Here is a 15,460-nt window from a genome sequence, read left to right as displayed (position 1 = left end):
TTTAGAGATTTACAATTGCAGCCTGAAGTCTTTATGAGTATGATGCTACAAGCCAGGCACACCTATTGTCTCAAAATATTCTTTGCTGAACCTCTCAGGCTCCACCAGGTATGATGTGGAGCATCTGTGTCATTTTCAGATCTCTCCAGTGTTCAACTGGGTTCAAGTCTGGGCTCCAGCTGGGCCATGCAGAAACACTCAGTGAGGTCCCAAACCCATTTCTTTCTTATCTTGGCTGTGTGCTTGGGGTTGTGGTCCTGTGGGAAGATAAACCTTTGCCCCGCCAGAGCGCTCAGACCAGGTCATCATCAAGGATGCCTCTGTACGCTGCTGCATTGAACCTTTGACTCTGAATAGTCTCTCAGATCCCGCTCCTGAAAGTCTTCCCCACAGCATGATACTGCCACCCTCATGCTTTACTTCTGAAGGCTGTTAACTGTTACCATTCATATTAAAGAATATGTTTTATTTAAAATGTCCCACAGTATTTTAAGTGTGGTACAAAGTATCCATGAAACGCATCTTGGTTTTCTTTTTCTTTCTTCTTTGTTCAGCAGTTATTGCTTTCTACCCAACTTCATTATCAGTCTATTTTCTCACCTGGTTCTCACTGCATATGCACATTTGATAACAGCATAACACACTGCTTAGTTATGTGAAATAACCAGTAATAACCAATAATCAGTGAACATACTCAAACAGGGGCTACAGGGGCTGTCAAAGTACGGAGGCATCCGTGATGATGACCTGGTCTGACCACTACCACTACAAGTCCATCGCTGCTTGTTTCTTTTCCTCCTCTCCTTCACTATCGTCCTCTGTCACTCAAAAGGTAAAATGAACAGGGAAACAGATTTACAGTCCAATAAGGTTTATAGCAATATTCTAATATTGAATAAGGGCTGTTGGACAATAGCTAATGTCCATCTAACTTAGAGCTGGGCGATATGAGATTTTTTCATATCACGATATGTTTTTTTCATTTCAGGCGATAACGATATCTATCACGATATAAGCCAAATAACTATATTTGTAAGATTTAAATGTGCCGTTGCTCACAAGTAAAATGTGAAATAATCAGCAGCTTGTTTTTATTTAAATATTTATTTCTCATAATAAGTTCAACAGGGTAGATGTACTTAAGGAACATGAGACTTTTTCAGCTAAATAAAGGCAAATATTGCAAACTACACAAAAGGCAGCCGCTAAAGCGTTTAAGTTTCAAAATAGAACAAACGAAACAGACTAAATTGTCAATTCCACTTAGAAACAAAATATTAATTCTAAAAATAAATCTTAGTTTGTTTTACAGAAGAACAGACAAAACTGACTAACTTTTGTCAATATCAAATAAACTGAGAACTAAAAGGAAATTCTCAATCTCTCCTTGTTGTATAGCTTAGCTTTTCAAACAGTTTTAACAGTTACTTTAGTCTGACAAAAGCCGAATGACGAATTAGCGCTTCCAGTCAGAGACTGAGGCTACGTCCACACGTACACGGGTATTTTTGAAAACGGAGAGTTTCCGTTTCCGTTTTAAAAAATAATCCCGTCCACACATAAAGGCAGAAATGAAGGAAAACGCTGCTATGAACATGCCAAAGCAGCAGGTGGCGCTAGATTCCTAACCGTGCAGAAATGTTGGCCAATCAGAAGTCTAGAAGCCTCGGTGGGAAAAAGTAAACAAAGCTGGGGCATAGAAGCAGAACCGAGTCGTATGTGTGGAGGGACAGTAACTGTGTGTATATGTAAGCATTTAAACACTGCAGAGAGTAGAATTAACAGTAACAGTGTTGTAGAAATTCATTTCACCGAAACAATAACGTGGTGCACAGTGTGACGCATGCACCAGTTTATTGTATTTCCAGACTTGCTTTCGGCACAATTTACAGTGCACGCTACTCTGTTTTTTGTCAGACTTGAAATAGCCGAAATACCTTCACACTACGGAACTTCTATGGCTCTTCCGTTCGACAATCTCTCCGGCATTGGAACCATCATCTGTTTTCTCTCCGGTCACGCTCGGTTGATTTTTCTAGTCGGCACACTCATTTCCTCCATTACCCGCTGGCTGCTTCCCAAACAAACACACGTGCGGCTTGGCACTTGTGCTGTATGTAACAAGTCACGCGACGTGACGCTGCGGCTGTGATTGGTTCGGCTCTGCGCTACTTAATTTGGATTGGCTGACCTTTTTTTTTTTTTTTTTTTTTAAGAGGACAAGAGCGGCGAGGTCTATCGCGATAGCTTAATTTCTCTATCGAGTAAAAGTTATATCGCGATACATATCGTTATCGTTCTATCGCCCAGCTCTAATCTAACTGTACTGTAAACAATCACCTAAGCCCAGTTTGACCACATTAAGAAACTGTAACAAACGAAGACAATAAAGTACATCAGTTCCTTGGCCAGCAGACTGAAGGTTAAAGTTACAGTTAAAGTTGGCTAATGTTAGCTAACGTTTTAACACTGTTTAGAGAGCAAGTCTACATAAACAGACACTTCTAAGTCATATGAATGACTCTGCGTTTTTGCACTTTTGCTTGCTAGTGTTTCAGGTAATGTTTGTTTTCAATCTGCATCACTGATTTCTGTCATGAAATGAACCTTTGACTTTCTTTCTACTGCACCAACACATCTTATTTACTAATGATAAGCCTGCACACAATGCCTCTTAGTGAGTGATTTTATTTATATAGTGCCAAATCACAACAACAGTCACCTCAAGGCACTTTATATCAAGACATTAAAACTTTGTTTTATTCTAACTTTTACTGTCTTCAGTAGACAAGCTGTCAAAATGTAACATTAGAAAACAATGTCAGAAAATGATACTGAAATTCATTGCTATTGCCATTGTTAGCTGGAGCACTTCATAAAGGGGTTTAAAACCTACCAATGGTTCCTCCGACTTTCTTTGTCTTCTTCTGAGAGTCACGTCATTCCCTCTGTGAATGATTCTGCCAGTTCTCCGAAGGCTGTGCTCTGCTTCACTGAATTACAGAAAGCTTGAAACTCTTTGTGGAGAATTTCAAGTAGTGACAGACATGCATCAAAACTGGATCGTTTTTTTATCTATCGACTCCAGAACGTCCACCATAACGTTGGAAATGAAAACTAACCAGTCAAATGTTGGTAATCACTGGTGTGCCATCATATTCAATACTGCCGAGACTTTCATTGAAATATGTCGTTATTACAGCTTGTTGTGTACACACACACACACACACACACACACACACACACACACACACACACACACACACACACACACACACACACACACACTTCCTCCCCCTGATTACCACTGGATCAGCTTGTTTGACATTTGAGCACAGTTGACAGTCTTCACTTTAAACTGAATTAATATGTAATGTATATCAGATTGACTTCCATCTGCCTGCGTTCGTGTTAACTCCCTAACATGCCCAATTTGTCCATGCTAAGAGGATTTAATGGATCGCAAGTCAGTCACACCATTGCTTCATTTCTGTGAGTGGCCCAAACGAATACAGGAAGATATTCTTCACTGATCTAAGAGCAGAATTGGTTTTTAACCAAGAACATTGTATCTTTTGCTGCTAACTAAACCTATGAGCTGCTCCAGAATAAACTCACTAGTCTGTTTTTGCAAAATATCTTTGCATTCGTGACAGCTAGAATTTGTCATAACTCACTTGCATGACTTTTTTCTTTCTCTTTTTTTGTTTTTACCATTTTACCTTTTTAATATATTTTATATATTGTATTTGATAAATAAGAATTGACTCATCTGTCAGTAATAATGGATAAGAGCTAAAGTTTGGGTCAAATATTTAATTAAATGTAACCTAATTGAGTGTATTTAATTAGGTTAACATAACAACACTGCTTTACTTGTCTATAGTCTTTTACTTTTTCAAAATGCAGATAATAAAAAAATCAATCAAACTAGTTTATATATCTGTGATTAGGGCTGGGCCATATTATACCGTTCACGGTAATACCGGTATAATGTTAGGCAACGATAGGAAAATGAAATATTGCGATAGAATGGGAGTAAAACGCGCATGCGCAGTGCCTTTGTTTTCATACGCACATGGCCGATTGTTGAGTGAAACAGATGAACCAGAATTGGTTTGTAAAAATGGTGCAACTTCCGTGATGTGGAACTGGTTTGGTGTTTGTCCGTCAGATACACAACAAAGCACATTTTTTTGCAGAACATGCAAGCGGCCGTTGTCATTGTCATATTTGTCGGACTAAGATGCTCTTAAATCTGGGAGTAATCTGGGTCCTAAACTCCGTATGCTTCAGGTCAAACAACACTGCAGCATCACTTAGAGTTAAAAACTGTCTAAATTCTTTCATCTTTAATAAAACGATCAGCATTGCTGCTTTACCAGGTGTAACTATAAAGTTTAACTTCCAGGCATCCATGAAAACAAAAGTTATTACATTTAACGGAGTTAGAAGTTAGCAGGAAGCTAGCGGAAGTTAGCTCGCTAGTTTCGCTAGTTACCTAAGCATGATATTGCATGTTCTGACTGAGAGATTTCTGAAAAAAATCAAACGTACAGCTCTGCTATCACTTCCAACATAAATGAAGACAGGAAACTAAACAGCAGTGACGTTTGTAGGGTTACTGAAGTTGGGCTAGCTGGTATATAATGATGTGCTACGTGATCGCTAGCGACACAGCTATGTTAGCATAACATAAACAGTGAAGCTGGAGGACGAACACTAACACTTTTCCACTTATAAAAGTTAACGTGAAGGTTCTTCATGGTTAGAGACAAATGCAATCGCATGGCAGGATGCTGTAAACGGACCAAACTTCAGTCAGGAGAACAACTGAGATAATCCATCCACAATACGAGGTTAGTCATTAATATACTGCAACAACATGGGAATAGAACAGCTGCCAGAGAATTCAACATTAATGAATCAATGGTACAGAAGTGGAGGAAGCAAGAAGAATGAGTTTAATAAAGTTTGATTTATCTGACTGCTTTGTTTCACTTAATGTGCCTTATAATCCCGTGCACCTTATGGTCCGAAAAATGCGTACTGCACACTGCAGTTTAATGTTGCAAAGCACCTCTTTTTAACTTCAGTGGATATTATATATGGTTATGCTCAGGATATGTCAGCCCATTTCTACTGGAAATGCCTTTTGGTTAAACTTTCAGCAAGGAATTTGCATTTGCACTGTTACATTTTTATAAAGCTTTAATGTACATAAAAACCAGCTTCTTGTTTAAGTGAAAATAAATGGAAGGTTGTCTTTTTGCGCTAGTAATGTTGTGGAGTTGTATTTTGTCTCGCATCAATTATATCGTCGGTTATATCGTTATCGCAAATTTTCAAATATATATCGTGATAAATATTTTTGGCCATATCGCCCTGCTCTATCTGTGATTGGTTCAGAAAATGTTTTTGATTAAATTGGGCCTGTTAGAAAACCTGATTAAAAAACTTAAAGTGAATTAACACTAATTCAAATATCATCCCATTTTGCTTTTGAGACTACCATATTTCTCAAGACAATGGTGTGGCAGATCACATTTCAATATTTCCCTAGTTACCTGTAAATCACCGGTGTCAACAAAAGTTAGATAGCTGTTCTGTTCAGTCTTATAATGCCAGTTTACAACAACAGCTGTCTCAAAGCAAGCCTTACTATATTAGAAAAGCCCAATGATCAGATGATCTCTTATGAGCAAGCACTTGGGAGAATTGATAAGTTAATAGAAGAATTTCAGTTTAACAGGAAGAGACCAAACATAGCTGCAGTAGAGACAAAAGGGAATGACTTGCAATAGTAACAAAGAGCAACAGCTACCTAAATTGTATTTTATGTACAGAAGTCCGTTATCTTGCAGCAGTATTAATTCATGACTGCATACAAATCTGGATACTGTGGCTCTTCTGAAAAAGAAAGCAACCAGTCAGAGACATTTGACTCCCTGGTACAACCCACAAATATGAGCCTTCAAGTAAAGAACTCATAAGTTGGAGAGGAAATGACACCTTGCTAATTTAGAAGATCTTCATTTGGCCTGGATAAATAATTGCTCTATAAGAAAAAAAAAGGGTCTTTGTAAAGCTAGGACATCTTACCATATGTAAGAAAGAGGAAAATGGGAACCTGCCAGGTTGTCAGCCTTGTACCCAGGCTAACAGAGAGTTTGAGCTCTGTTGAGCTATTGCTTTAGCTTTGACTAGTGATGACTTCACTCATTTCTTTAAAAGTCGCCTGTAGTGGTCGCTGATGTTTGCTAGTACTGTTACCCTCCTATCCTTATTTACTTATTTTCATTCATTTTCTCCTTTAAATCATCAATAAGTCTAATTCCTACAATTAATTAATGTTTCAGTTTTAAATATGATCAGTTTATCTTTATTAAAACAGACCTGTTTTACGATTGCGGCAATTAATTATTTACTTAAAAAAGCTTTTACTGTCATAGCAAATTATTGTATAGACCAATTTCTATGCTTCATTTTACTAACAAAATATTGTAAGAATAGTTCAAAAATAGCTGGACAAGTGTATGCAAAGAACTTGTTTATTTGCGGAGTTTCAGTCAGGATTCAGACTATAGTGCAGAAACAGCACGAGTGAATGTTACCAATTATCTTTACATTGCCTCAGAAAGTGGACTTATTCGATTCAGTTTAATTCAATTCAGTGTTATTTTATATAGTGCCTTGAGGCAACTTATCGTGCTACACCTCAGTGCATCATTTGATATTCTTGACAATAATATTTTATTATATAGATTAGAGCACACAATTGGTATCAAAGGAACTGTGCTGTAATGGTGTGACTCGACTCTATCTGACAGACTTCCATTTGTTGTTAATGTAAATGAGGAATCTTCTTAGTTATGGGGTTCCGTTACTTACACTACACCAATGCCAAGTAGCTGGTGGATCTAATATCAGACCACAGCAACCTTTCTGAACAGGCAGACATCCAAGACTGGCTTTCCAGTATGAGGAGTTGGACACCACCAAGCCCTGACATGATTCACGCCTACTGGCTGAAGAAGCTGACTGCACTCCATCGTACATATGAACCAGCTAATAACCAGCCAGTCAATGAGAGATACCCAGAATGGCTAACCGAAGGCTGGGCAGTCCTGACACCCAAGGACCCCCAGAAGGGACCGGTCCCCTCCAACTACCGACCAATAACCCGCCTCAGCACCATGTGGAAGCTCCTGTCAGGCATCATAGCGGCTAAGATGAACATGGCTCAATAGATGAGAAAGGAATTTGCAAGAATACCAGAGGCAGAAAACACCAGCTACTGGTAGATGGAGCAGTCACCCGAGACTGCAAGACTAGGCTGACCAACCTGTGCACCACCTGGATTGACTACAAGAAGGCCTATGACTCAATGCCCCACACCTGGATCCTGGAAGGCCTAGACCTATGCAACATCAACAGGACTTCATCAGGAACTCAGTGGGGGTGTCTCTCTTCTCTTCTTGTCCTTAGCGGGTGACCAGCGGTGGTGGTCTGCCGCGCAACCAGTACGCTGCTGTAGGTGCCGCAGGTTCTCTTGCTTGACCAACGATTATCTTCCACACTTTTCGATCTAGGGCGATGGTTCTTGCCTGCTCGAGGTCAAGTCGAAGGGCCTTCAAATCATCCGGGATTTGTTTCATCCATGTCTTCTTTGGTGCATTTCGATGCACCCTCCAATCGGTGGGGCGGGTCAACCAGAGTAGGCCATGGGGGTAGCGGCTCGGGTCCATTCGACAAATGTGGCCAAACCAACGAAATCGGCGGCGCTGGATTAGGTGGCCGATCGTCGGTTGGCTGCCGCATCTGGTGAGGTAGATGTCATTCGAATGACGGTCGCGAAGGGAAACGCCGAGAATGCATCTAAGGCAATGCATTTGGAAAACTTCGAGCTTGCTCAGGTTGTGTTTGAGCATTGTCCACGTCTCTGCGGCGTAAAGTAGAATGGGCATGATCAGGGTTCGGTAAAGGCGGATCTTTGTCGCCAATGAGATGTTGTTCTTCTTCCAGATGCACCAGAGCAGGGAAGCGAATGCTGCCGCCGCCTGCCCAATTCTGGAGCGTCTCTCCACTGATGATGCCACTTTCTTCTCCTCGACGAGGGACCCCAGATATTGAAATTGTTGGACTTGTTTGATCTGCACACCGTCGAGATGGATGATCGTTGGTAAGCCGTCAGTGGTCAGGACTTTGGTCTTCTCGGCATTAACCTTGAGGCCGTACAGTTTGGAGTGCACTCCAGTGGGGGTGTGGCGTACAACACTAGAGGCCAACCTCAAGCCCATAGCACAAGTCACCATCAAGTGAGGGATCTACCAAGGAGACGCTCTGTCCCCACTGCTGTTCTGCATAGGCCTGAATCCCCTCAGTGAGATCATTGACAAGACTGGCTACGGATACCAACTACAGAATGGATCAGTTGTCAGCAGTGTTGGGACTAACTAAACTAAACTAAATTATGATAGGACCCTAAAAAAATTACTATGTACAATAATGGATTTCTATACATTTTACATCAGATGAAAACATTTGTTGCAAGATTCAGATAATTATTTGTTAAAAGTGAGACATTTTAAATGAGAATAAGAAAGAAAAGTATTTCTTTGTGCCCCCCTTTCCCTTTTAATGCCCCACCTGCCCCCCTGGCAAAACTTTCCTAGACCCGCCCCTGCACAGTTACCAGCTGTCAGCTACTTAGAAAAGGATCCAGGTGTTATTAGTCTCTCAGAAACAGTTCATAACTTCAACTCATTCATGTCACCTAAAAGGTAAACCTGCTTCTCCATCACCTGTTCAGCTCTGATGATCCAGTAAGGACATCTCCTGGTTTCATCTTCATGTTTCCCTCTCACCACATATCCAAACCAACATCATGACCAGCAGCTTTACAGCTGTGGCTCCAGCAAACATCAGCTGATACTAGAAATTAATATTAAACACATTCTAACAACAGCTGATCAAGCTTGAACGTGCTGCTGTTGTTTAGCGCGACATCCGCTGGTTTCCTCTTTCTGGCGCAAAGTGGACGATAAATAAACAAGAGAGAAAAGCCGATCAGCTGATCATTGATCAGTTTCATGATTGAAGTAGAAACAGGAGAGGGAGGGGGAGAGGATGAGAAAAGAAGAGGCAGCTGTGCAGCAAAGACAATAATTCCAGCTTTGTGTCTTTTTCATTGTAGCTGAAGTCCGGGACAAACTGTTCCTTTTCACCTCAATACGAAACGTGTAATATTTTCTTTTCGATTCTGTTTTTTACTGGACGGTTGGAAACTCTACTAACTAACCTTATAAATAAAATAAGACAAAACAAGTTCAACATCATTAACATCATAGCACCCGCCCAGCTGTATATAAACTCCGTCATGCTAGCTAGTACGCAGTACGAGTTATTGTAACTGACTGTAAAAACTCAGCATAACGAGAATAAACTCCACCTAAACTTGGTTTATATCTGACCCAGAGAGACTGCAGGTCATAACTTCTTACCTGAAGTTCAGTTCACCGCCTCGGGTCTCTGCTCCTCCTGCATTTCATCCACCTGCCAGCGTGTTGCACCTGCTGCCCTCCACCACTTGCTAATGTTACTGAATCTGTGGAAGCCCCGCCATAGCCACCACCAAACAACTGAGTTATTTTTACACATCTCCCAGCATCTGGCCAATCCACCACCTTTCATTGTTTATACCGTTACGGGAAAAAAACGAAAAAAAGAAAAATTGCCGATGGCCAGTCCAGCTATGCCTATTTGGGATTAATGACATACTGAAAAATGAAGCAGTACATGTGATGCTTTTGAGATGCTATAGCATGGAGGATCACAATCTGCTGGTACTTTTCTGCGTTTATCATTTTGACAAGATCCTCAGCACCACTGGTTGAAATGTAGTCCCAGTCTATGTGTGAAGTTTGCATTTTCAAAGTTTCAACTGAACACATGGAAAGATATTTCATGCTGTTGTGACAGGCTCCCAGGAACAACAATAGCAGATAAATACAATCTAAAATTTGTTCTTTGCTAACTTGTTCTTTATAGATTCCACAATTATTCATTTCTTGAATTAAGTGATTTACAGGTTAACTGGATTAAGAAGCAAGCAAACAAACAATGTTCCACCTAAAATTGGTTTCCAGTGGCTTTAAATCACTGATTTTGTTGGGTTTCTCTCCAAGCCTGTGTTCAAGGTAAATAAATATTAGTTGCAATGATAATTTGTACTGCTTTTAACAGCATACAGTATGAGTTCTGTGTAGCAAACTAAGTTATACAGAGATCTATTTTTTTGTTGCCATCATTGTCTTAGTGGATTATTTTGCTAATGTAAGTAAATTTGTACGTAAAAAATAGATTGAAACTCATATAGAAGCTCAGTTTTCTTGCATCTGTGACAAAAGCTCAAATAGCTCCATATTTCCACATTTGTATCTGTGGATATGCAAACATGCAGTTGTGATCACAAGTTCACATCCAATCATCATCATCTAACCCATGCAGGGTCAAAGGTGCATATACAGGCTCAAATAAATAAAGTGTGTAAAATCTCACTGCAGTCAGCTGAATTCTGCATTATTATTTTATACTCGGATAAAGCGGATGAGGATGGATGGATGGATGGATGTTTTATAACATGACAAGGCCAAGACCTGTTAAACGTTTTGTTAGTGATCATGATTGACTTCTTTCTGTCAGCATAATTTGTTTGGCAGCACTCTTCTGATTGGCCTGAAGATCCAAGAGCTAAGAAGGAGAACTGTGGTCAGTTATCCAACCAGAGTTTTGTCACAAGCTTGTTGATACAAACGTATCCTGTTAAGGTTCAACTTGCTAAGGGACATTTCACCAAATATTCATGGGGATTAATGTAGACATGTAGATCCTGTATTTATACTGAGGTTGGGGATTGCACCTAATACTTAAATAAAGATCTGTTCTGTACAGTTACTCCACCCTGAAAGATGCCCATAATGAGTCTCAGACCACAACCGTAGATCTTTGACATTAGGGCCTTTCTGGCTTTAACATTTGACATTTTTATTTTTTCTTTGCATGTCTTCGTGCTGTAGTAACAGTATACTATTACAGAATAAATGAGGTAATGTGACTTCAATGCAGGATAAGGGGAAATGCACACATGCGTGAGAACAAATGCCTTTTTGTGCTGAACATTTCTCTTTGTATTTCCTGTCGTGATTGTGGTTCAAAGTGCTGCTGCTTTAAGTGCTACTTGCTGAAACATTCTGCATTGTAAAGAACATGCAAAAGGCTGAGTGTACTGCCAGCCCTCTGTATGAACTATGTGTGTAATTATTTGCATGATAGTCAGCATGCAAGAAACAAGTGTGTTTCTAATACTACCTTTGCTTGTTTTCTTTGTCTCCTTTTTTTTGCTCTAGAAATCAACAGCAACAACATGCCAGGTGAGTGTTTTTAGTGAATAATGTCAGATGGAAGCAGATATTCAGACAAGTGCAAACAGACTTGGTGACGACAATGTGAAGCTACTGTTCCAGCTTAATGAAATGTTCCTGTCTGTGCTTTAACATAATTCACATTGCATTCCCTGAAATGGGATATTTCTTTTACAAAGGAGGGACAAATGACTAAGACTATTACTATGACACTATGTGTTAATTATTCAACCATGTGCAGATATTAGGTTTATCTTTCAGTTACAAATGTCCATAATATTTCTGTTTATTCCTTCAGAAATCTGATTTTCAACACAGATTATAGGATCCTGCCTCTTGGGCTGTCTCATCATACCAGTAGTTACAGATTACTTACCTCTAACAAGTTCTATAGAGATATTTAAGTATCTGATTGAAAACAAAGAATTTATTAAACTAGAGCATTGCATTAATTCTCATTATTTTACTGTCTTTGCACAAAAGTGATGAAATTCAGTTCTTGTGGACTAAAACTTCACAGGACATTCATGGTGTGTCAAATGCTTGGACAGCTCACGAGCTGGCCTTCAGGAAATCATATTTAAAATATTATATATTCTGTCACAATTCATTTTAAAGCAGCTATAATACTAAAAAAAGACTAAACCAAAAAATAGAACTGGACAATAACCAGAAACAGAAAAACAGACATGTCACTCCCATCAACTGGATGTTTAAATAAGCAGCTGTGTGTTAGCGTGACAGGGACATAAACTAATAAACTGAAGACATTTCAATAATGTGTTTATAATTTGTGTTTGCTGCCTCAAACAGCCAAAGAGCAAAGAGCAGAAATCGCATTTTTATGTCTGTACAGCAGGTCAGTTGAGTTCTGCTACACAAACGTAAAAAGCACACATGAGCTTTTTATGTGTTATACTCGTTACGAGGAAGCCTCCTGCTCAGGCACAGGAAGCTTTGTGGCACCTGTGTGATCTGATGTTATGCTTTCACTATGAGTAAAAGCATGAATCATCACAATACCAGAGGGTATTGAAACTAAGTGTTCTCTTTGCTGAAATATTCTCTCTCTTTCCTCTCTTTTATACCTTTCCTATTTTCTTAAGGCCTTGCACATATGATGGCAGAGCAAGGTATGCCTCTCTTTATGTCTTTGCTACAAGTCTATCTTTGGTTGTGACTCTGTTGTGCTGTGCTGTGGTTGTTTTTGATGGTGTTGTTCAATACACGATGTTATTTTATTTCCCCTCTCTCCTTCTTTTTACTGTCCTAAGAAAACTGTAACAAACAAAGCTTGTTTTTTTCCTGAAATGTGTTGTCCTGGAGAGACTGTAGCTACAGTGGGCAGCATCAGACGTAGTCTGTAGAGTGTTTCTGGAAATCGGGCAGAGCCAAGCGTTACAGGGTGGAAGTTGAAGGAGGAAGTTCAGAGATGAAGTGAGACAGAAACAGCCAAGGAGGTGTATGATTTATACTGTGGACAGAGGAAAGAAGACAAGGACAATTGTCTTTTGGTGGAATGAGGATGCACAGGACAGAAAAGGCATTTCCCAAAGGAAGGAGTGGGAAAGGCAAAGAAAAAGGCTTTTATTGGTTTGTATGTAAAACGTGACACTAAGGAGAAAGATGGATTGGCAGTGATTGAGCTAGAAACAATGTGAAACAGGTCAGGGCGATTAGTGATAGAGATGGACACGGGTGTTCACTGCGCACACTAAAAAAAAAGGAATAGCGATGGAAATGTAGTAACAAGTTACAGGTGTGGTACGAAGATGGGAGGAGTACTCTGAGAAGCAGATAAATGAAGAAAGATGAGAGAGAGATTAGGATGGATGGAGGAAAGTTAGTGACTCAGAAAGTGCAGAGAATTAATAAGGAGGAAGTGAGCAGCTTTAAAAAGGGATTGAGAGTGAAAGGCACTTGGTCCACATCACACACTGGTGCAGGTGTGTAGATGTCTAGGAGAGAGGAGCTGTGCCGGTACTGATGGCTACAGAGGGAGTGGAACCATACCATGAAGCTATGAGAAAGAGTTTTTAAAGTGACCCGATGATCAGTGAGCAGCAGAACGAGAATTACAAATGTGATGCTTGCTCTGAGAATGTTGATGGAGAAGTATAGAGAAGGTCAGAAGGGCTGCACTATTTCTATCTGGAGAAAACGTGTCGTAATGTCAAGAGAGACACACTGAGATGTCTAGTGAGAGTAGGAAGACCGGAGAGGTGAAAGTATGCAGTGGAAAGAAGAGGAATGAATGTCAGTAGAAACGGGACAAAATGCATGAGTATGAATGAAAGGGTAAATTAGTGAAACAGCTCTGCATGGTCATGTAATATATATTGTAAGTTTATTTTCATGCATGCATCTCTACTTTTAGATATTATACAAATTTCCTCATTTTCCTGATGAGTGTTCTATCCGCCCCTTTTCCCAGAAGTCCTCTATTTGAGTAGTTACTGCTCGTGGCTTTCATGTGTTTGAGATGTACAGTTACATCAAAGATGGTGCTGTGCATTATTGAATTCTATGACATGATATGGTTGGTGTCTGCTATAATTTGGACTAAATTTCCCTCTTCTTCTTCTCCCCTCTCTGGGCACTCTTGGCTGTGGATTCTGTGCTGTCTCCGCCTCCCCTGCTCTTCTAGCTAAAAGCAAAGGTACAGCTTTTTCAAAATCTTTCCTTTTCCACCTCTATGAAAAGCGACGGTTGCTCTGTGAGTGTTTAAGAGCAGTGCAGTGTTATGTGTTTGATGTTTTTAAGGTGTGTATTTGTCTGTATTCACTTCTCTTGTGTAATGGCTTTTCACAGAGAGTGCTTGGAGTAAGCAAGTAATTAAGCCAACTTTAATTGAAGAAGGAAAAAAACACACTGTGTTGCTTTCTGCTTGTTTATAAAAGCGTGCATGTGTTTTGTAATTTGATCTGAGTTGTATACAGTACACCTGTGCAGAAGCTGCACATGTTAAAAGAACAAGCGTCACTGTGGGGCAGTTTACAGAACAACCAGGAGAAAATAAAGGATCTTCTCCTGGCTGATGGAACCAGTGACAGAGCAGGTTGTCCTTAAACAATGCTCAAAATGTAACCAGTGTGTTGTGGTCTGAGAACAATGTAGGTGCATTTAGTTTATTTATGTTACTGATAATTCATCTTATCAAGCAAAATCATGCAAACAGACCACTGATACAGAACAGCAGATCATTTAAGCTTTCCAGAAATTTAGTTTTTAGATAGATGCTGTTGATGTTCAATACCCGATTCTGCATCTCTTAATATAAACGTGCTCCAGAGAAGGGAAACTGCTGTTGGTGACCTTTTGGGCAGATTTCTGCAGCGCCGTCTTGTCAGCCTCAGAGCAGTTGCCATAACAGACAATTATAGAAGAAGTCAGAACACTCTCCACCAGAACACGGTACCCCAAGATCAGCTACTTCAGCCTCCTCATGAAAAACAGTCATTGATCAGCTTCCTTCATAATACTGGCTGAATTCGTGGCCCATGTGAGGTTGCTCTCCACCTCTTTCCTGTACGTAGAGATCAGAGATCAGACCAACAACAGCCATCTACAAACTTCAGAATATGATTGCCTGGATACTTTGCTGAGTAATCACGTGAGAAGTGTACACAGTAGAGGCCACCATACACACCGTTGTGGAGAGCTGGCTTTAAGTTTGATGGTGGAGGATGGCCTGCCTGTCAAGACGTCCAGCACCCAGTTACACACAGTAACAGCTTATTGGTTAGTGTCTGTGGAATGATGGTATTAAATACAGAGTCAGAGTTCAGAAAGAGCAGGCTGACACATGCATGAGAGCAGAGTGGATGACAGACTGGTTCTTCCTGTATGCATGCTGCTGTGGACCCACACTGATGTCAACTGACTCCTGAATGGGGCCAAAAGCAGCCATTCCAGCCACTTCATGATAAGTGGGGTGAAAGCCACCAGGCAATAGTTACTCATGGCTTTCTCAGCTGGGTCTTTGGGCACTGGGAAAACAATGGACCAAAGCCAGAGAGAGAGAGATGTTAAAATTG

At 40.2% G+C, this 15,460-nt stretch overlaps 1 protein-coding gene across 2 annotated transcripts in view; it reads left to right on the top strand.

Moving 5' to 3' along the window:
• The window catches only part of nrxn3a (neurexin 3a), a 197,829-nt gene that overhangs the window by 11,252 nt on the left and 171,117 nt on the right, over nucleotides 1-15,460 (top strand). Inside the window, exons 2-4 of one of the 2 annotated variants that reach the window (XM_085379217.1) lie at nucleotides 11,409-11,432; nucleotides 12,530-12,556; nucleotides 14,071-14,082. In XM_085379217.1, coding sequence (XP_085235343.1) covers nucleotides 11,409-11,432; nucleotides 12,530-12,556; nucleotides 14,071-14,082 — 63 coding nt within the window. The remainder of the gene's footprint in view (nucleotides 1-11,408; nucleotides 11,433-12,529; nucleotides 12,557-14,070; nucleotides 14,083-15,460) is intronic. The other variant, XM_085379218.1, reaches the window with a different exon arrangement.

This window comes from Diplotaxodon limnothrissa, linkage group LG19, assembly GCF_057381915.1.
Source record: "Diplotaxodon limnothrissa isolate DT_005_m linkage group LG19, D_limnothrissa_male_GT1.1, whole genome shotgun sequence".
NCBI lineage: Eukaryota > Metazoa > Chordata > Actinopteri > Cichliformes > Cichlidae > Diplotaxodon > Diplotaxodon limnothrissa.
Note: the sequence above shows the minus strand (reverse complement) of the source record. Positions and strands in the feature narration are given on the sequence as shown.